Raw genomic sequence first — 23534 nt, forward strand, 5'->3', positions numbered from 1 at the left:
TCACCTCAGTTGCCTTTATCTCCAAATTATTAAGTTTAGTAGGATGGATTTCAGTCTCTATGCTTGAGCAATTATAGGAGCTACAGTGTTCCTGTTGGATTTCAGTTGAATGTCTGTACTTTAAAAGTTAAAGAAGGAATTCTGCAGTTTTCAGTAGGAGTCATAAAAAGATATGGATGTCTCCTCCATCAGCTGTACTTGCCCAATAGCAGCCAAGCATTTAATGCAAGATGGCAGTGCTGTTACACCACCGAATTATCTCAGCAGGCCTGTGTGCTTGATACCATTTGATTAAGGTATCTACCATATAGTTTTGTTTCCTAAGCAATTGGCAAAAGGAATCTAGCAAGGTTTACTTGTCCAACAATAACCTCACATTGCAACAGAATTTTAACTGTTTCTTGATCGGTGCACACTTCTACAGGGATGCTACAAATGTTAAGAATATTTTTCAGCCGTTCTCAAAAACTGTTTCTTCCTTTCGCTTCCTTTCTTTCTGTTTCATTTGGCTAATGATTGATCTGTCCATTTCTGAGATTTTCCTGATTGATGAAAGGAAGTTCAGAGTCATTGAAGCTTTCCTTTCTCTTCCTTTAACAATTTATTTCTCATTTGAAATTCTAAATCTATGTCCTGAGTATTTCAGCATTTGTCTACTTGTTCCATTTTCATTATCAAGCACACCACTAATGTAGCAAACAATGGGAAAAGGACAATTAGATATCTGCCAATAATCTATTTGTCAGATGCTACTTTATAATAATTCACAATGTACACAGTAGTGATATAAATCGGAGAATGCTTATACTTCTAATTACACTTTTATGTAACTTAATATTTTTTTATAAAAGACAGCAGGTCTTTACAGCATATTGCATCTCCAGTTGAATTCAGAGCATTTGTTCGATGAGTGATGATTACTATTTTCAAATATCATAGGTTACAGATCCAATGTGTCAAATGCACAGGCTGTTTACAGACTTCTTCACAGAATAAAACCTTCTTGTATAATTGAAGGAGACAGTAAGAAACAAGCCTCTGGTATAACAAATTCTACTCATAATTTACCCTTCACAAAGCATTGAAACCTTGACTTTGCCCTTAAGACCTTGATAGTATGACTGAGCCCATTTTTTTGGTATCAACTTTGCTGAGATTCTTTGTTGTTGTGTTATTTTATATTATTCTTGTTGCTTTTATACTTGTTTTTACTATGTTTTTAACTGTTAGCAGCGGAGACTCATGTATAAGACATGAGCAGCCATGCACACACACACACACACACACACACACACACACACACACACACACATATGCTTTTCTCTTTCCCTACAAGCTTTTCAAACTTCCAAAATTACTGAATGCAAAATTCAGTGAAAGATAAATCCTTCTCCTTGGAACACTGTTAATTAATAAATAAACATAATACTTTTTTTTAAAAAAATATACTATTAGCAATTTGTTCCAAATATACATTAACTGTATGTTGTAATGGTTTTTTATTTGGGGGGGGGCACATTGTAAAATCAGGATTTCTTAAATCTGGGAAATATGTATTCTGAAAAATTATATTGGTTTTGTACTAATTAAATTGCCATTGCTTTTAAGGACTGGTAGAGCTACTGTCACCAACCCTTCCGGTTTAATAACTAATAAGATAATTAAAAACCTTTAATATACACCCACCTTGGGATCCTTTTCAACATGAGGAAAATAGGTCAGAGTTACAGTTCATAAGCAGTCGACCGGCTTTACAATATTACTCTGTTAGGCTCTGTTCTTTGTGCCAAATGCATGGATTCTTAGTTTGCTTTATGTGCTTATGTAGAAAGCTTCTGCCACTACAACACTCTAGATGAAAACAAACAGCACCACTGTTCAGATTCAGATATATTAATTGGGACTTCCTTTAGATAACAGTTCTTACGGTTTCCTGATACTGCTTCAAATAAAAGATTTCTCTAAAGCGAACACACTCCTTACTTAAATTGGAGGCTCCAGCTTGGGAGGGAGCAGACAGAGATGTAATTATGCTGCAATAAATGTTACTTTTTCACCATGGTGTTTGGATGCAGTCATTTAGGTTCCAGTACAGTATAATTGTCGAAGTCTCCATGTTAATGCTACTGTGTAAATCAAAGCAAACAGTTGGAGGCGGTACCAAACACATTTTTTTTAACAGCAATGAAATATGAATCAACAGGAGCTTTATTGTGTTTATTGACAATGTCATTGTTAAATCTGGAGAATAGAATATTCAGACTCCTGTCAAAATCTAGAAAGCAGGAGTCTCCAAACTTCGCAATTTTAAGACTTGTGGACTTCATCTCCCAGAATTACTTAGCCAATAATGCTGGCTGGAGAATTCTGGCAGTTGAAGTCCACAAGTCCTAAAATTTCCAAGTTTGGAGACCCCCGGAAGCGCACAGAGAGTGTGATTAATCTCATACTCTTTTTTTTATCTTATATACTAACAGCATACATATTTTAACTATTTTCAAACTATTCCTAATGTATTAGTTCATATAAAGAAGCTGAAATGTTTGAATGGGGATGGGGACGAATAAGCATTACCACATGCTGATTATACCTTTATTTTAAATGCCTTGGTTGTATTAGAGAGAAGTTGTTTTCTAAACATTGCAACTCAGAAACAAAAAGCTCACTTAAAAGAGTAACACCATTCCATAAAAATTCGATATGCACTGTAATCTGGTTAATGATGTTATGGACCATGTTTACAATCTGCACTTATTCTTCAGCCTTAACTGTCAGCTGTAAGCCTTTCAAAATAATTTGTAACAGTTTCACCTCCAAAAGTGTCCAGTAGTTGTTCTTCTACACTTACTGTACAATGCACATTTATTTTTGCCTTTGTAGCAATAAATTTGACTTCTTGAACTTCAGCTCCTTTATGCATGGGAGAAATGGACAGCAGCTCACAATGAAATCTCCAGCTTGTGCTTCTCCATGCTACTTCTTCTCAACGCTCTTCTCTCTTTGGCGGCTGCTTAACACTGACTCTGCCTGTTAATGGGATTTTCCTTTGTGCTTGATCTAACCATGTGGTAGAACAATACAAATTGAACATGGTTCTGTCAAGCACCATGGAAGGCTCCATGCTTTCCTGCAGCATGGCATGCTGGAACACTTCTTCTGTTTTCAGAAGCATCAAAAGGTGAGAGATGACCACATTGTGAAAGGAAAAAGGAAAAATAATAACAAGAGACATATGGTAAAGAGAACTATAACAATACAGTTTCATAATATTTCATACAATTACCTAGCTTGAAGCAGATCTCACCATAAGTCCACAGATCAGTCAAGCATTCAAATAGCGCTTTTGAAAATAGCTTGCAAAAATAGCTTGTGAAATACTGTAACTGTGACATTATTCCTTCTAAGTGTACAAATGGAGTATCTAAAGATATTAGATTATGTTCCAGCTTCAGTGATGGTTTCATGATGTCAGATTTATTACTTTATCTTGTAAGCAAATATCACTAATGTGATATTGGGGAGGATGCTTCCCATTATTAAATAATTCCAGGGCAGTACTATATGTGTTTAAGCAACCATGTGCTTTAAGAAAAGTCATTGTGTTGCACAGAATGACATTCAGTTACAATATAATTCTTTCTAAAATACAGAGAACTATAGTTAGTAAGTAGAATTGTGGAAACTACTGTATTCTTGGCCAAGAATGAGAATGCACTTTTGATATTTTTCCATACTCTGTGTTTGGATAGTATAGCAATAGAAGACTGTAAAGCTTCACAGTGCTTTACAGCCCTCTCTAAGTGGTTTACAGAGTCGGCATATTGCCCCAACAATCTGAGTCGTCATTTTACCAACCTAGGAAGGATGGAAAGCTGAGTCAACCTTGAACCAGTGAGAATCGAAATTGCGAACTGCTGGCAGTTGGCAGTGAGCAGACGGAGCCTGCAGTACTGCATTCTAACCACTGCGCCATCACAGCTCTTAAATAAATAGTTGATACAAAATTCACTGTAATATGCATGTAACCATCTAAATATCTTATTCGTCTCTATAATGCCTACCTTCTGAAGGTACTGTCTCTGTCCTCTTATCTTCCAAATAAACTGTGCATCTATAAATAAGCCAATACAAAATCTTACTAAAATTTTATAACATAGGGTATACTTCCCATTTACCAGCTATAATGACCATGTCATTGCTATCAACAAAGTAAAATCATACGTTAATTATACACACTTGTCTGTAGATATGTAACATAGAAGAAGGTTAGAAGATGAACAGGTGATCTGACTCTACATAATTAGTAAATGGGTTCTCCAGTATTCAGGAGATCAATTATCAATGTTTTTTTGCAGATATTTCAGCTTACATCCCAACAAGGATTTCTCACTTCCATTATTCAAAAGTGGGAATTCCCTTGCAGTATTTGCAGTCTGTATTAAATTTTGTCTTGGGGTTGGGGATTGGAAGATGATTATTTATTTTATTATTATTTATTAGTTTGATTTATATGCCGCCCTTCTCCAGAGACTCAGGGCGGCTTACAATGCATTAAGCAATAGCCTTTATACTTTTGTATATACCTCCTTAGTAGGGCTTTCCCCCCCCCCAAGCGGTGTTCTATTTTATACAAAGTCAGCTTATTGCCCCCACAAACTGGGTCCTCATTTTACCTACCTCGAAAGGATGGAAGCTGAGTCAACCTTGAGCCTGGTGAGAATTGAACTCGCAGTAATTGCAGGCAGCTGGCAGCTAAGTGCTACTTTAACAGCAGCAGTTTAGTCTGCTGCACCACCAGGCTCCTTTACAGATTAGAGATTTTCTGGGAAACGTTGATTAATTTGTTGCTAGGATTGATATAATCTCTATTTTGATTGGTCCAGAACAAGGGCATCAATTGATTGACATCATTCAGAAAATGTCCAACCACCAACCAATAATCTTACACAGGAAACTGAACAGCAAGGCAACTCCCACTTCTAAACTGTTGTCCTGAACTTTTGTAACATAATCAAGGAATCTCTGGATTCCTTGAAATATAGATCAAGTTTTCTGGTGTGTATAATTGGGACCTGTTTTCTATTGATCTGTAGATTTCTGACATACTGTGGAATATATACAAAATTCTTCTAACAATATGATAGTACTGTATATGGCAGATCATCAGTGTCCCAGGCTGAAGTAATCCAATTATACCATAGTAGTTTGTCATTTGTAGTCCTATGCTTACCACTGGCTGTAAAAAAAAAAAAAAAAAGTGGGTTTAACTTTGATGTGACTTTTTGTCAATAATTCAGTTCTTAGCTTATCTCTTATGTTAACATTTCTCTCTGAAAAGTGAATTGAAAAGCTGGTTTTCTTGAGCTTGCTCTCAGCTTTCCCCCCATGAAAAACAAAATATTTCCCCACCCCCAAAAATAATTGTAATAAGTCATAGTCTTTGTATATTACATTAAAACAATTAAGTCTCAATTTACTGAGTTTCAGAACATAGCCTTTTCTCAATTGAACTGAATTGTTTTCATGGCAAACAATTGAATTCCTGGCAGTGAGCAGTGAGTTGACCTGCAATACTGTGTTCTAACCACTGTGCTGCCACAGCTCTTACATAATGTAAGATATGTACTAATGTACCAATATGAATTTTAAAACTGATTTTGTAGTTCTTATATTTTTTTCATCCAAATGGTTTTTTTTTAAAGGTCCTTTCCAAGGTGTTTTCTTTCTTAAAGTTCTACAAGTAACACTATTCCAAAGCTTTCATGCTATTCCAGATTTCTAATGTAAGCACATATTCTCCCATCTTTATTTTTGTAATGGAAAAATAATTGAACATCCTCCTTAGTGTTACATCTCTTGATCTGCAACTTATCTATTTAAAGCCAGGGGGAGCATGTCTGATAAAGTAATGTAAGTAGAGATGGATGGACACAAATAACTGCAGCCAGATGGCTGGCTTTCACATTAGTTTCCCTAATGGGAATAACATGATAGAATTGCCACCTGTCCAAGTGATCTCGAGGCTCAGGTTAAATAATAAATTTCCTCCTCTTGGCAACTGATTGCTGATGCTTTGTAGGCTGATGAGTAACTTGGAGTACTTGATAATAATATGTGTATTGATCACATCGTACAGTCCTCTTGATGATTCACATTTAAAATTTTAATGGATATGTATATATATTTGTAGCTAATAAGAAAACATTTCTGATTCCTGTTGTTGCTATTTCATCTGAGGAACATGAGGAAGAAAATGTCATATCCTAATTGGCTCATTTTTTTTAACTCTTGTTTTTTTAGAGTAAAAGAAAACAGGCCTGGAATCACAATATCATATACAGTAATTCCCCCCTTCCTGTTCTTTGCTCTCTACCATCATTTTTTTTTTTTTGTAATCATATAGTTGTATTTCTTGTGTTCTTTTTCATTATTTATTTAATTGCTATATTATCTTTTATTCTGTTCGTACTCTTTTCATTTCTTCCTTTTTATTGTTGTAACCTGCCTAGAGTAGCTGCATGGTGAGATAGGTGGAAATAAATTTAACAAATCCATTACATAAATAAATATCTTCTTTATTAATTAGGTGTCTAAAAAGATGGGTGTACTTTCAGGATTTCAGCACTGGGTTTCCCACTTGAAATAAATAATATTAAACAACAAGACCATACAACAACACTAAGGCAGGAGAACAGGAAAGTGTATTTATAGAGTGAGGAATTTTTTTTTTATCCTATATACGAAATACTTAGAAAAATAGTGTATATTACATTTAATGTTTTTGTTATAAATATATTCTCTCTGAAACAAGATCTATTGATAACTTTTCAATAACAAAATTTTAACTTTATCTGAATATCAAGTTTATACTTCAGTTATAGTCCATCTATGAAATATGTCTTTCTGTAACTGGGTTCTCCCAGTTATATTTTATTTATTTTATTTTGTCAAGCTTGTATTAGATAACAGCTATAAGTATAAACATGATTATGAATACATGAAATGGATATGAATAAAAAGGGACATTTGGGTAGGGATGGTAGGCACGTTGGTGCGCTTATGCACCCCCCCTTACAGACCTCTTAGGAATGGAGTGAGGTCAACAGTAGACAGTGCAAGGTTAAAGTTTTGGGGGTTGGGGAAGAAGCCACGGAGTCAGGTAATGCATTTCAGCCATTAACAACTCTGTTACTGATGTCGTATTTTCTTCAATCAAGTTTGGAGCAGTTTACCTTAAGTTTGTATCTATTGTGCGCTCATTTATTGTTGTGTTGAAACTGAAGTAGTCATTGTAGCAGATAATTTTATGTACTATGCTTCAGGGGTGAAATGCTCTCGGTTCAGAATGGATCGCCCGATCCGGTAACAGTGGTGATAGCAGTGGGTGGTTTGGAGAACCGGTAGCAAAAATCCCTGCCAACCTCCCCCCCCCCCATGACTAGCTGAGCTGTGCGATCATCAGAGGCTTTTTTTTTACTTTTACTTTGGTCAGACCAAAGACGGCATAGTTCTAAATTGTCTAAGCCCAAAATTTCAAGTCTGGTGGCATAAGGTATTCTATTGTGAGCAGAGGAGTGGAGGACTCTTCTCGTGAAATATCTATGGACTCTTTCAATTGTATTAATCTCCAATATGCAGTGTGGGTTCCAGACAGATGAGCTTTATTCGAGAATTGGTCTAGCAAATGTTTTATATGCTCTAGTTCAGTGATGGCTAACCTTTTTGCCATTGCGTGTCAGGAGAGGGGAGGGGGGAGGTTCGCACAGGCACATGCCCACACTCATAATTCTATGTGCCCTGCCCTGCGCATGTGTGCGCAACCTCCCTCCCTCTCCGCTTCTGGCATGTGATGGTCCGGTAGACCCGTTTTTCTTTCTTACCTGGCTCCAGATCCTCTCTATACATCTGTGGAGGGCAAAAACAGCCTTTCCCACTCCCTAGGAGTCTCTGGAAGCTGAGGACAGCAAAAAATATCACTTCCTGTCCCACCGGGAGTTGGCCTCCTGAGGGCCTCTGAGGGAGTGGGAAAGGCTGTTTTTGCCTTCTGCAGATGCATAGAGAGGATCTGGAGCCAGGTAAGAAAGAAAAAGGAGGCCTTCCCCACCCACCCCCAGGCCCTCCAGAGGCAGGAAACAGCCTACTTCTAGTGGGCCCAGAAGGCCCGAAAATCAGCTGGCCGGCACACGCATATGTGCCTGAGCTAGGCTGGCGTGCCCACTGATATGGCTATGTGTGCCACCTGTGGCACACGTGCCATAGGTTCGCCATCACGGCTCTAGTTAGTAGTACAATATTACCAGAGAAGACACTATGAAAGATTAGGTTAACAACTCTTAATGCCTTTTTGGCAATGTTGTTACAGTGGGCTCTGGCATTTAGATCTTTAGAAATGAGTACTTCAGGGTCCTTGACAGAGTGAGGGTCGTCGACAAGGTCATGTCCATCTAGCTTGTATTTTATGTTCTGATTTTTTTTGCCAATGGGTAAGACAGAGCATTTTTTGATTGAGATTTGAAGTTGCCACTTGTTTGACCAATCTGACACATAATCAAGGTCTTTTTGAAGGGTAGCAGCATTGTCAGTGATGTTGAATAGTTTTACATCATCAACGAAGAGAACACAGTTGCTTTTAATATGATCGCAAAGGTCATTTATATAAAGTATAAAGAGAGTTGGTCCTAAAACGCTGCCTTGGGGAACACCGCTGTTAACAGGTACAGAATTTGATAGAGCTCTTCATATTTTGACCACTTGTTGCCTGTTTGACAGGAAAGCAGCTATCCATTTATGCAGGAGTCCAGAAATGCCATAAGAAATGCCAGAAGTAGTTTGTCATGTACCACTGAATCAAAGGCTTTATAGAAGTCTATGTAAATTGCGTCTATTGCTTTGCCCTGATCGAGATGTGTAGTTCATATGTTTTTGCAGTGAAGTAGTTACAGATTATAGGATAATTTTCTTCTGAAACCAAATTGTTTGTTGGAGAGTAGGTTGTTTGTCTCTAGGTGGAGGGTAATGGATTGGTTAATGATTGATTCCATGACTTTGCAGGTGATGCAACATAAAGACATTGATCTTTCAACTAGGCTGGGGTCTCCCTTTTTGAAGATAGGGATGGCCATGGCTAGTGACCATTGGTTGGGCAAGGTGCTGGTCCTGAAAGATTTTTCAAAGATTATGCTTAGAAGTTCTGCTACTGCAGTGGAAAGCTTTTTTAAGAAGTTGGCACATAGTCCATCAGGTCCAATAGATAGAGATGGTTTTAGACTCTGTAGTGCCTTTTCAATGTTGTCTTCTGTAAAATCAATATGTATTAAATCATTGTAATCGTTGTAATTATTTGTGATACAACTTGGAAATATTGGGTATGTAATGTTGCTGTTTACAAAGACTGAGCCGAAGAATGTGTTAAAGAGATTGGCTTTAACGGTTTCATCATTACTGTCTTGTTGCTGCTGTCATATTTGGACCTTTTAGGGGTGGGATGGATCTCGATATATCCTCTGTTGGTTTGCAGCCTTTTTTTAAAATGTATTTTAATGCGTTTTGTTTATAGGAAAATGCATTTTAATGCATTTTGTTTATAGGAAGAGTTCTGCATGGGTATTTTGGCACAGGAATGTATGTACAAATATTTGTTTAGAATGTACAAAAATGATTATTACTAATATTAGCTTGAGCAAAATTCTACTGAATATATTTTCAGAATTCTTTTATTGATTAGTTTACCTTTTCTCATTTTTTTCAAAATCCTTTCATAGTTAACTTATTGAAACTGCAATTAATTTATGAAGTTATGAAAAAGTTAGAAAAATTAAGATTTAGTAGAATTGTTGGCTGTAACAGATAAGTTCAGCAAAAAGATAATGGTCCATCTAATAAACATTGAAGTAACTATGCAAGTATTTCCCTGATTGGATCTGTTATGACAAACGTTTGATTGCATATCCATTAATAATTTGGCAACCATAAGCTCTAGTATCCTATTTACAGTTCTTATTCATTGAAAAGGTTGGAAAAAGAACTGAAAAAGCATTTCATTAAGCAAACACAATTTACCTGACTATTGTAGTGCAAGAACAGATTAAGTTATAGTTCTTACTAACTATACAGTGACCGATTTTAAAGAAAGTAGAATTCTTGAACTCAGTTAGTTTCAGTTATGTATTCTTCTGTTGTTAAAATATTTATATTCCTAAAGCAGACTCACTGATCTTCTATGCTATGCTAATGTGACTGACATTAGACTACCTTCATTCCACTGTATCTTTTGCCAGTAGATAGTTATTAATATCACAATTTTTTTTCCAAGACTGTCTCTTTGGAAAGAAGACAGTTCTCCTCCCTGTAGATTCACATAAAAGTGTCTTTTTCTGATTGTTTCAGAACATAATGCAGAGAATATCACAAGAATTTATTCTTGTAAGGTTGCAGAATAAATAGAAGTGTTCTTTTCAATTGTATTTTGGGATATTACTCTTATTAATATATTGCAATGTGTATCTTTATCTATAAATGTTTCAATTTTTCAGGTTCAGAGGACTACAGGAGTAGATTCAGTGGGGAGTGTTTTATGGACCTCATCTGTCCTGAGAAATGCCGCTGTGAGGGAACATTTGTGGACTGTTCCAACCAAAAGCTTACTAGGCTTCCAAGCCACCTTCCAGAATATACCACAGATCTGTAAGTGCAATATGTTTGTAAGAAAAACTATAAAATGCTTCACTATAAAAATTATTATTTTTTTGTGGCTCTAGCCAGATGTTATCAAATATATCAATGGACAATGTTTACTGACAGAACCTAGCCAATCTTGAAAATCTAAATTGATGTTAAATTGATTAATACATGAACGGATAACCATGATGAAAGTATTATAGAATCTCCAACCCGTAATCTGGATTAGGAGATTGGATTGGTAAAATATCAGGTAGGAGACAACAGCAAAGAATTTCAATATTTTTGCCAAGAAAGCTACATGTATGTGTCCATGAAGTCTTCTGCTTTGAGAATCAAGGCATCTGACTTTCATCTCATTCTTATAAAAACTCTTTAAAGTAAGCTAAACAGAAAAAAGGATTGACCCACAGCAACCAGGGAACTTCATGATTGAGGAAATTGGAACCTGTGTTTCTCTAATCTACTTCAACACAATTACAACTATATAGCTTTCCTTTTTGCAATATTCTGCAATGAATATATATGTAGGTGCTGAGGCATTTGGAACCAAAGGTGTTTCAATATTATTATTTTTATTTTTCAAAAGTCGTCTACACGATAATGATATTTCAATTCTGGAAGCTACTGGAATATTCAAGAAGCTCCCTAGTCTACGAAAAATGTAAGTAATTTCTTTTATTTGTTAATAGAATCCTGCTGGCTCAAATATGAAATATTCAGAATGCATGCTTATGTATATTTAACTGAAAATAAGTCCCATTCCAAAACATTTTATGTTGGGTTTTTTAATCCAACCACTATGGTTTAGAAAGCATTGGTAATTTTATGGACACAGCTTACTGTGGTAGTTTTGGAACAGGGTGAAAGAAGGTAGCAGTGTATAAGGTTTCTTATTAACTAGCCATTATTCTTTTAGTTGCTCTTTCAGTTTTGTCAGGACAAATCCAAGCAATATGACATATGCCATAATCCCATATTTACAGTGTTTCAGAGTAGGAAAACACTTAATGGTTGGTGTTGACATCTTTTAACAGCTCACTTCATGGTAGTTTAGCAGATATGTACCACTGTAATAAATATTATTCCACAAAATCTGGTGGACATTTTAAGTATATAACTTAGATCTGCAAGAAATTGGTTAATGTCTTATGTCTATGAGTTTGCATTTACATCTGAAATGAACTTAAAGTGTAATAATATTGAGTTACCTATGCCTGCTCCCCAGTGTTAAATTTAGAGGAAAACTTATTGCTGGTATGTTTATGAATTGGTGCACCTTTTGATCTGTGTTCACAAACAGCTAAACATCTGATATTCAGTATTAATTTCAGGCTACACAAGGCTTGAATTTCAAGGCTAGTTTGGATCCCTTATCTAAATTCTAGTCTCGCTGTTGTATCTGATTCCATTTAGTAAAGTCTGCGAAGTAATGAAACATTCTCATGGCTCATGTAAATTGTTAATTTAAGAATATAGTACACGAAATTGCAGATTTACAAAGCAATGTTCCATTATTTTGCATATTTCACTAAACTGAATCAAGTAGAATACATATCAGGTTATCTACACTTTTAATCTTTTAAAAAATGGAAATATATTTGATAATTAAGTTTCATTTCATTAATTTATTAATTTCCAGAAAGGTTTCAGTAGCTCAGTACTTTGTGGTACCTTTTCAGCATGACAATTTTCAAGGAGCAGGGATAGTTGAACAAAGTACTGTTATTTTTCAATAACTACAATATGCAACACTCATGTTCTCTTTTGCTTTTTTTTTTTTTTTTTTTTTTTTTGCTTTTACTTTTATGAATCTGTAAATATTCTGTTCTATTCTTCTTAAAAGATGAGAATGTAAGAGTACTGGTCAAATTCAGGTACATAATAAATTGAAGTAAATGGATAAATAACTGAAACAACAGGAACTAAGGGTGTTGTGTGTTGATCATAAACATTGTCTTAATCAGATTTATCATAGACAAATCCAAGCAGAATATGTTTTGAAATAATTGAAATTATTTGTATTCTCCTTAATTTGCATACTAATTAATTCTATTTTTAAAAGTCTATACTTAGTACTATTGTATTAAAGCCAGATTTGCTTCTTGTTTATATTTTCTGAACAATAACAAATAAGTTTTATATTTGCAACATTTTCTTCCCATTTTATATGAAATGGAATTGAAGGCCAAAGGAGGTAGAACACATATTTTGAATAAATTGTTCTATGTACTGAATTTATTTTTGCTTTCTTGTATATATGAAAAAGTGATTAGATTTCTAATCCTTACAAATAGAACAACTAGTAATTGAGTGAACTATTTATTTAGGAATATTTGTTAGCTTCTCTTCAGTCATGGTGCTCAGACAAGTTATAAATAAAAGAAATAGCATAAAATTAATCAAAATGCATGTCAAGCGTTGAAATCTAGTTGCTTTCAGCACACAATGAACAGAGAAGAAAAAGGCATTCACAAACAAAAAGTTGTTCACTTGACCTGAGGAAGAAATAATTATAACACCAAGTGAATCTATTATTTATTTATAATAGTCTAAATTTTTAATGGATTCCAAGTATTGGACCTCTACAGCTAAGCCTTTCCTAGATAAGGATCAAGGCTCCATACATATAGGGAAAAATTGAGAAATATTTGGAGGGTTTTTGATTGTAGAGGGCACAACTTCAAGAATTCAGGCTGATTTATTTTTATAAAAGGTCATGAGGTTTCATTACTCTGCATGTTTTCAAATTCCTGGTTAGATTAGCATGAGTCTGCTTGAAATGAAAATGATTGCATTTGTAGTATATCAATCAAAACGTGCCAAAACTGAAAGATCCTTTATTTATCGTTCTTTAAGGAATGCAACATATGGTACCAATATGACTAAGCTGGTGTCCAATCTACATCATCTCTATATTACTGTGTGTTCAATTCAATTTTATTCATGTCCAAAAGGACCAAAAGAATATTACTTTGTGTTGTGTAAAAGTCTTCATTGACAAAATACTTGACAGGTGACAAAAGTTCATATTTGTGGGATCACTTGGTGACAACAATAGCATCTCTAAGATAGTTACTTGGAACATAAGAGGAGTAAATGGCAAAAGACTATGAAATAACTATTGAAATGAATGATCAACATGGAGGAAAGAAAACAAAATAGCAGTTGTATCTGTGAAGCTAAGGAAAAGGGAAAGAATGTCAGATGGCATTCTTTAATGTATGTAATGTATTTATGAATCAGTGTAGAATGCTTGTGGCAACAATAATAATGGGTTGCTTATATAAGTACACCCAGGTACATGTTATTTTGTATGCAAAGAATGCCATAATGAAGGCTGAGAACCAAATTATTTTTAGCAGATATTAGATAGATGCCATGAAAAGTGCAAGGGGGGAAGGGAGAAAGAGAGAGAGGGAGAGGGAGGGAGGGAGGGGAGAGAGAGAGAGAGAGAGAGAGAGAGAGAGAGAGAGAGAGAGAGAGAGGGAGGGAGAGAGAGAGCGAGCAGGATGGTTGTTTTCCAGAGAAAATGGAACAAGCAGTTACAATTTCTACATCTGTACCTTAATAGTAGGATGTTTACTAAATATGGGGGACTGGAAAAAGAAATTATTTAGGCATGCAAAAATTGGGATAAAGGTGAAGTATACTATGTGGTCAATTATAAGGAGCAAATGTCAAAAGCAGCAAAAATGGTTGCATATTAAAATTAAAGTTTGAATTGGATATTGCAGCAGAAACATCAGAGTTAGTTGGATGCCATGGGAATTAAGTTGTGTGAATGGTTGAACAAGAAGTGTGTGGGTAAAAAAATAAATGGGTGCTGAATGAATGTGGATACGAAAGTGATGGCAAGTAGGAAAGGGGTGTGTTCAGGTGGTTTGTTCACAGAAAAGAAATGGGAAGTGAATCACAAAACAAATATATGAAGGAAGAGGCAAGAGGAAGAAAGGGGACAATTAAAGTTGTAATTGAAAAGAGTTGATGTGATTTTTAGAAAGTGATAGGTGAGAATTTTAAAGAACAAAGAGGTATAAAGGTAGCATAAAGGTAAAGGTTCCTCTCGCATATATGTGCTAGTTGTTTCCAACTCTAGGAGCCGGTTCTTATCTCTTTCAAAGCTGAAGAGCCAGCGCTGTCCAAAGACGTCTCCATGGTCATGTGGCCGGTATGACTAAATGCCATAGGCGCACGCCATCCCACCCAAGATGGTCCCTGTTCTTCTACTTGCATTTTTTACATGCTTTTGAACTAGTTTGGCAAAAGCTGAGACAAGTAATGGGAGTCACTCCATTACACGGCACTAGGGATTTGAACCACTGAACTGCTGACCTTTCTATCGACAAGCTCAGCATCTTAGCCACTGAGCCACCACATCTCTCATGAAGCAGCATATAGTTGATAATTTCCACCATTCCCTATATTTTCCATAGTTTCCTAGCCTTGCAAACTAGCATGCCAGCTAGCATACTAGCATAAGCCAGATGTTTCCTTTCCTTTTATCATTTTATCCCTGTTGGTTTTGGTTTATAATTTATTATTTCTTCTATGTTCTTTTCATAATGTTGCTTATCCCAAAAGGGAAATGATGTATATATGTAAGTATGTATGTATGAGTATAATAAGAATTGTTTTGACTCTCAGGGTTAGGGTTTTTTCCCCCCTGATTATATTGTATATATTTCTATAATTGAATGTATACTGTCATGGAATCCTTGGAAAGCAATTTAGAATTTTCTAAAAATAAATAATATAGAAATAAATGAAAAAAAGCTCCATACAAGTTACCGCAACATAAAGCCATCATATAGCTTTCATTCTAAAATAGTGCTAACAGTGTAATACTATAATACTGACAGAAATATTATTTTCCATATATCAATAAGATAAAGCTGACAGTACCAAAACAGAGATACCTGGAGTTTAAAAAAAGAACAGAATAGATTTGTGTGTCAAGTTCAGTAGCTACAGTTGAAGCCATCAAAGTTATCTTGTAGATAGAAATATCACTACGGGCATTTATATTCTATCTATTATCTCAAAAATTTTAAACATTGACGTAATTTTAAATTATATCAGTGTTTAACGTTGAAGTAATTGTTTACATGTTTACATTTTGCTGGCAAATAAAAATTAGCACTCTACAAAGCAAAAAAAAAAAAAACCTGAAAAATTGTATTTTATTTACAAAATTTCACCTGTGTGTCACACAAGAACACATTTCCAAAATAAAAATGATAAGCTGTTGCTAGGTTGAAAATAACCCGCCCCCAAAGATAACGTTGGGTATAGATAGCATCTTCAGAAGTCTACTGGGGTAGCAGAAGACAATCTTCACAGTTTGTCTATTTTAGGTATATTAAAAGTGACAGCGCCCTATTCTCTCCTCAAGGGCTTGGATTTAGCCATTTTAGATAAATACCACCTAATCACCAGTCTTACTTTTGGAGGAAGGTTAAAGAGAGAATGGTACACTTTCACTTGCATTGTGCCCTAAAGGAAGCAGATGTGGATACTTTTTATTCAGACAGAAATCACATTAGTCACACTGTTGGATGATGAGCAACTGGACTTGAAGGAGGGGAATGTGCCTCCTCTTGTCACGTATCTTAGCAGCATCCAAACTATTACCGTATTTTCCAGCATATAAAATGACTTTTTAACACATGAAAATCTTCTCAAAAGTCGGGGGTCGTCTTATACGCCGGGTGTCGTTCTCCTGTAACCAGGCAGACCAACCCGAAAGGCTCTGACAAGCCTTAAATGGTTCAGGCAATCCAAGCTCTGACAATCCCAGCTTTGCCTGCTAATCAGGAAACACAGCTGGGATTGCCAGAGCCATGTAAAAGGAAAAAAGTTTTTTTCTTTTACATGGCTCTGGCGATCCAAGCCTGACAATCCCAGCTGAGTTGCCTGCTAATCAGGCAATGCAGCTGGGATCACCAGAGCCATGTAAAAGGAAAAAAGTTTTCCCCCTCCAGCTTGCTTACCTTAGCTGCTAGTCGCAACACTTGCCTTGCTTCGCTTGCCTGAATCCATTCCATCAGCAAGCCACTCCCTGCCTGCAATCAAGCATGCAGGGAGTTGTGGACTTCAACTCCCAGAATTCCTCAACCAGAAAAACAAAGCTGGCTGAGGAATTCTGGGAGTTGAAGTCTACAAATCTTAAAGTTGCCAAGGTTGGAGACCCCTGTTCTATTGGGTAAGTTTTTTTTCCCCTTTGGGAGCTTTAAAAAAATAGTTAATTGGGTTTTTTTTAGTTGTTCTTTTTTAGACCTAGCCATTTAAAGTTTAGGAAGTTTTAAATTTAGTTTTCATATAAAAATAAAACTAAAATAAAATAAAATAATATTTGTGCAGCTTTCTGAGATTTAGTCTGTTTCTGTAGTGTTTCACTCTAACTACACAAACACACAAAATCTCACAAAGCTGTATGTGGAATTTTGTGTGTGTAAAGTGTGAAAGTTGTTTTTTTGGGCTTTTTGTGGCTGTGTGAGGTTCCTGCTTGTTGCAGGGGCCATTTTGGGTCTAGCACAGCTGCTTTTACATCGTGGGTGAGCCAGTTGTGTTGTGTTGTATGTGTGTGAAGACTACTTTTAAGCTGTAATTTGTCTAAAAATCCATCTTTTTGATCAGCCTCTCGCTGGAGATCTGGATGATGCTATGACTCCTAACCTCCAGAAATATACTGAAAATAAAATGTTTGAGAATGGCATTTGTGGGTTAACATTTTCTCATTGGATATGTATTTAAATTTGTTTTAATCTTATTATTAATATATATTTGTATACAATTGATCATATCAGTTTACTGAGTTATTTTAATATTCTGATTTCAAAGACTTTCACAAATCCTTTGGAAATAAAACGATACAAAACTTTAGTAAAAAAATGAAATATTTTGTGGGCAAAGAATGGGGAACCGGATCTGGTCCAGAGACCAATTCCATTGCCTACTTGCCTTGGTGGACTAGATAATAGTAGGAATCAATGCTTAAGAAAGGGAAGGGCTGACATCATCTATAGATACCAAATAAGGCAGGGAGTTATCAATCTACAATACATTTCACCTTATTCCATAGACAGCTCCTGGATGGTTCATCCCTTGTGTGCATTTCTCTGCAGGAGAAGGCATGTGCCTGAAAGAACACTTTCATCCAAGTATTGGCAGCTCTTCTTATACCATATGGATGAAGGCTGCTTATGCAGGATGAAGCCAACACTTCCAAGTTTGTCCTACTCTGAGTGGCATTAGAAGGCAAAATCAAGGCAGGTAGTTGATGAAGAATGCCTACCAGATTGATTGTCCTAGGTATTACCTCATGTTTTAATCCTGTACCTGTTTTAACCCTGGTAGAGCTATGCTTGCTGGCATTCCCAATTCACCCACCTCTCGTTACAATTAGCAGAGATAAAAGCAGAGATAAATGCATAAATTTTCAGATTTCCAGAGAGGGAAATACCATGTTAGATGTGCCATCACGAACTTCTCTGTTCTACGGAGTTTTAAATGCTAATGTTGTTCCTAAGATAAAATTAGCCTTTCATTTTTTACTATGGCAACATATGAATTTACCAGTGTTTAAACACAAAGGAGACACGTCACCCTAATAAGACACCTTAAAATATATTTGATATGCTACTATTAAATATATATTGGCAGGCAGCATTCATTTGGAGCCTTTGTCTCTTCGGTCAATAAGTCGTGTTTAAGCAGCACCAAAGGATTCATTGACACAATTGATTTCAGGGTCAATTGTGTCCCCTTTGAAGAAGTCCCTCAGGACAAATTTACATGATAACTCATCATGAATACTGAAAAGCCATTAAATACTTGCCTGTAATGAATGTGAATTAGACATAGTTAGGACTACTGAACTCCCAATGTACTGCTAGGATATGAGAAATATTTCATGAATTTAGGGACAGAAATCTTCCAGATGACAAAATATTGATAAATTTACAATTAGAACCAATTAAAAGTTTGCACATTATCACATTACCCACACTGAAACGGATATATTGATGTAAAACTATTCATGGCTGCTTGGAGGAAAATTTTCTCCTTAAACTATCTACACTGAAGCCACTCAATTGAAGGCTGTCAATATAAGAATAACAGACTACTGCAGCCATCAAATACACTAGTCTGTTTTGGGTTCAGTACTGCAAGGTTCAGTCTGCTATTAGTTTTTGACATTCTAGTTTACCCAAATCTAGTTTCCTTTCAATATGGTGTCAATTACACTTATATGATTGATTTATACGTTTTTGCATGAGTCTTACAGTCTGAGAATGTCAAAAGAAAACCTTGAGGTTGGCTTGGATTCAGAGAGTTTCTTCTAATAGAATACTTCTATGTGTTGGAGCAGGTTTCTTGCAGGATCAGGAGAATTGGACAGGAAAATTGACCCTAATAGATAAGTGTTCTTCTGTTTGCCTACATTCTTGAGTAAAACACTGTCCCTCAGATGAGTACACAGAATGGCATTTGAAGGGGAGTACATTGGTAGACAAGATTGGAGGTTCCCAAGGAAAACTTCACAAAAATGCATTTTCTACTAATGAGAGATTGCTTTCAGTCCAGTTGGTTATAAAGTCAGGAGGGGTTGGGAACTTTTGTTTGTTTTCTTGTTTGTTTTTACAAGCTAGTAACTTTTGCAGCTTATTTAGAAAATGACCTTGTAGTCTACAGGAGCAAAGATGCATGAATTTTGATGTAATTTTGAAGTTCGACAGTCAATGGATTTCCCAGATTACATTTAATCTGAATGGAAGACTTTTTCTCTCTCAGTAATAGAAGCTGATTAGGAGGTGTGTGTGTGTGTGTGTGTGTGTGTGTGTGTGTCTACCTTTTTGCTTTGAATTCAGAATAATCTTCCTTTAAGGTAAATGTGACCATTCACACTATATACTTGCATACATCTCTTTCTCTGAAAGTGATTCAGAGAAAACATGTTCATGTTTTTGAAAGGCTAAGACAAACATAACCTTTGGGGACATTTATTCTTAGATAAGAAGGCAGGATAATTGTAAAAGCAACTCTTATATTCTTAGGATTCAGAAAGGGATGCTTAAGTTCATTGTTCATTGGATAATAGTTCAGCACCAAATGATAAAAAAAAAAAAGATAAAATTCTTCCTGAGCTGTTGCTGACATTAAACATAAAGGCTAATCTGATATGGTTACCAATGAAATGCATGAAGTCATTTTAAAAGAGTTCACATGATTATGCTTTGTGCTTTATTGTTACTGCTGCTTTATTATATTCCACTCAGACAGCAAGAAAGGTGATGTGTCACAGGCTATACAATCAGGCTGCCTCGGCTGTTCAGAAAACAGACAACAGACTACCAGTTTCTGATACAAGCCTAATCTCAGCCTTCCAAATTAGTTTTGCCCAGTGATGACTACAAGTAGTCCTCAACTTGCAACAATTCGCTTAGTGACCATTCAAAGATACAAAGGCAGTGAACCAACCCGTGACCATTTTTCACACTTATGACCATTGTAGCATCCCCATGGGCATGTGAGTTACATTCGGATGCTTGACAACTGACTCACATTTTTTTTTTTAATTTGATTTATATGCCGCCCTTCTCCGGAGACTCAGGGTGGCTTACAATGCGTTAAGCAGTTATGACAGTTGCACTGCCTTGGGGGTCATGTGATCATCTTTTGCGACCTTCTGATCAGCAAAGTCAATGGGAAAGCAGATTCACTTAACAGTTGAGTTACTAACTTAACAACTTGTAGTGATTCACTTAACAACGGTGGCAAGAAAAGTTGTAAAATGGGGTGAAACACACTTAACAGATGTCTTACTTAGCAACAGAAATGTTGGGCTCAATTGTGGTTATAAGTCGAGGACAACCTGTATTACAACAAACAGATTTTATAAAGCATATGAACCAGAATTATCCTGTTTGGAGAGTGGTTCTTTCTTCAGTTTATAATCTCATATTTTAAACATCACAGTGTCTTGTCTCATGTATTTTCAATAAGCTTCCTTAGTAAAGTTTTCTTTCTGAAACCAGACTTTGTAAAAATAACACAAAATCAGGCATCAGTTGTTTCTATAGACTAAAACCACTCTGACACATGGTTTTACATAATTTTTGTGCATTTTTACTGTTACATATTTTCTAGTGCAGGGTCCAACTCAATTTCATTGACGCATCAGGGGGTGGGGGATGGGGTGCTGTGGGGTGGTCCATTTGCTCTGCCAGAGAAAACGGGCTCCTGAGCTACCTTTCCGGCTGTAATAGCCTCCTGCAACCCTCTACCACGCAGCGCTCCCAAGCTCTGTTTTTGCTGGCAGAGGCACTGCAGGCCGGTTCTTCGCTATTTCCAGGGCGGCCCCGTGGGCCAGATCTAAATACCCCACAGGCCGGATCTGGCCCTCAGGCTTTGAGTTTGACAACCCTGTTCTACTGCATTGTTTTAACTGTAAAATAATAAAAATAATGCTTCAAAATATTGCTATAAAAATTATTTATTTAATTCATCAAATTTCTAGACCGTCGAGTCTTCTGCATTGGTAGTAATAATGTCTACAATATAACAAAAAAATTAAAAACACTATTGGATTTAAATATAAATAATAATATAAATTAGTTGTCAATAGCTATTAGCACTAGTAAGTGATGTAGCCTGTTCATCTTTAAACAGAATAAATCTGTCCTTTAATCATGATAACATAATGTCCTCTTGAGTAGAATTACTTCATAAATGATTGATAAATGAAGTAATGCAAGCTAATTTCTTTGAAGCCTATTAAATGGAATAGAATGTTCTGGGAATGCAAAAAATGAAACAAATACAATAAAAGGTTCCTAAGTATAATTTACAGAATAGCAGATAAAACTAGGGTTTAAAATGTTAATGGATTTTATGGGTTTCCTATCTGCAATCAAATTTCTGGTTTCCTGGTGCAAGTATGTAGCATTGTAAAATAAAAGCAGATGTCCTAAAGATATTTAAATGAGAACAGGTTGGATGCTCTGCTGGCACAGTGATGCCACATGTTGCATTTGTTCTGAAACTGATATGCTAGAAATCACTGGAAGAATGGGCAGTAATGTGATTACCTTTTTTAAAAAAAATGAAATATTCAGAAGTGTGGCATGAATTCAATTCTGAAGCAGAAAATACCACTGCCATACTAAAAAAAAAAATCCCAAGAAATCTTTTCGGTTTTAGCCAACTGTTTTTTTTTTTTTCCTGGTCTACCAATTATTTTCCAACTTAATGAGTGAGCATGTACTTTTGAATTTCTTTCAGAGAAGAAAATTTTAGAGAAATTCTCTTAAGTAGAATATGACATTTCTTTATGTTGGGCAAATGTGTGGAAGTAATATTATCTCTAAGCAATTCAAATGCCTCATTTTGTTCCTTTTCTTCAACCAAATGTAGCCTTGCTTTGTTTTCTACCCTTCAATTAAATCACACAGAAGACCTTATAAGGAAACTTCACCCCATGGGGCTTTTCAGATTAAGAAGTGTCGGCAGACATGGAGGCTGCAGAGTGATGGAAAGTTGTGTAACTAACACTAGCAGCAATTCAGTAGCAGTTCCATCAGTAAAAGAGGCTCAAAAAAACCACCAGGAGAAATTGGAAAGAAATCCTCAAAGAAAAAAAACTTCCCTGAGAAAGAAGAACTAGATCACAGAAGCCTCTTTCCTGTTGGAAAGAAAGTGAAATATTGCAATTCAGATTTCAGCATAGCCCTGGAAATTAAATTGGTTCCATTCTTTTAGCTTTGTTTCAGTTATTGTTCACCCCTTTGTTGCCAGTGCAAACATGCTTGCATTTATCTTACACAAAACATATGTTAAATAATGCTGCCTGTGAATCTGTTTCCTCTTACAGAAATTTAAGTAATAACAAGATCAAAGAGATCCGTGAAGGCACTTTTGATGGGGCAGCGGGAGTGCAGGAACTGATGTTGACAGGGAATCAGCTGGAATCTGTGCACGGACGAATGTTTAAAGGTCTCACAGGACTCAAGACACTGTATGTATAAAGTCTGTTTGCTCTTTTAGATGTGGAGGAGAGAGAAGCAAAGGAATACTGCCTGTTGTGAATGTACAGTAATAGATGTGATGTCAGGAAAATGATTGGGAATGAAGAGGAAAGTATTACATATCATCAATTTTCCCAAATCAGTTGAATGGATTGTTGAAACTGTTGTAATTATTTCCTGGGTTGAATTTCTGACAGTCTTGAATATCACCTATTGGCACAAATGAAAGTACCTCTGTTTGTTTCCAGACTGCCCTTTTCTTCAGAAGTATTTAAAAAAAAAAACTTGGATCAATTGTTCAATGCATTCAATAGATGCTGTGATTTTCAGTGGCCGACAAAAAAGGGGAGAAAAAAGAAAGTAAAAAATGAACAAAACCAAACATAAAGCATATCGTTAACACAAAGATTGTATACTAAGTATAGTTCATGTTCATATATGAATTGGGAACATCTAGCTAAACTTGTTGATGTTGAAAAGCAAAGCAGACTTAGTTCTATTTCCTTGGAAAAGAGATCACCAGAAATCATAGGGCTGAAGGATAGATTGGGAAGTCAAAATACATTCCACAAAACAGCAGTGGATGATCGCTTCCATATTGCTATGTAATAGTGCACAGGAAAGATTTTCTTCTGCAGACTCATTAAACTATGTAGGATAGGTTGAGAAAAACTTAAAGGAAGGGTTCATGTTTAATTACTCTCAATTTAATAATTTCAGAATTATTCTTGAATCCTACCTTATATTTGAGTGAAAATAGAAGTCCTCCATGTATTTCCAAATCAACCTATTTTACTTTGTCCAAGAGATCTGGATAGCTGGCCAATT

The 23534-nt window shown here is 35.8% G+C and overlaps 1 protein-coding gene across 1 annotated transcript in view; it reads left to right on the forward strand.

Annotated features, from left to right (window-relative positions):
- SLIT3 (slit guidance ligand 3) overlaps positions 1-23534 on the forward strand; it is a 502670-nt gene that overhangs the window by 362881 nt on the left and 116255 nt on the right. Inside the window, exons 15-17 of the mRNA XM_070934106.1 lie at positions 10533-10683; positions 11267-11341; positions 22553-22696. Of these exons, the coding sequence (XP_070790207.1) occupies positions 10533-10683; positions 11267-11341; positions 22553-22696 (370 nt within the window). The remainder of the gene's footprint in view (positions 1-10532; positions 10684-11266; positions 11342-22552; positions 22697-23534) is intronic.

The sequence above is a fragment of the Pituophis catenifer genome, unplaced genomic scaffold (genome assembly GCF_029215685.1).
Source record: "Pituophis catenifer annectens isolate HBS135680 unplaced genomic scaffold, rPitCat1.0.hap2 SCAF_2, whole genome shotgun sequence".
Lineage (NCBI taxonomy): Eukaryota > Metazoa > Chordata > Lepidosauria > Squamata > Colubridae > Pituophis > Pituophis catenifer.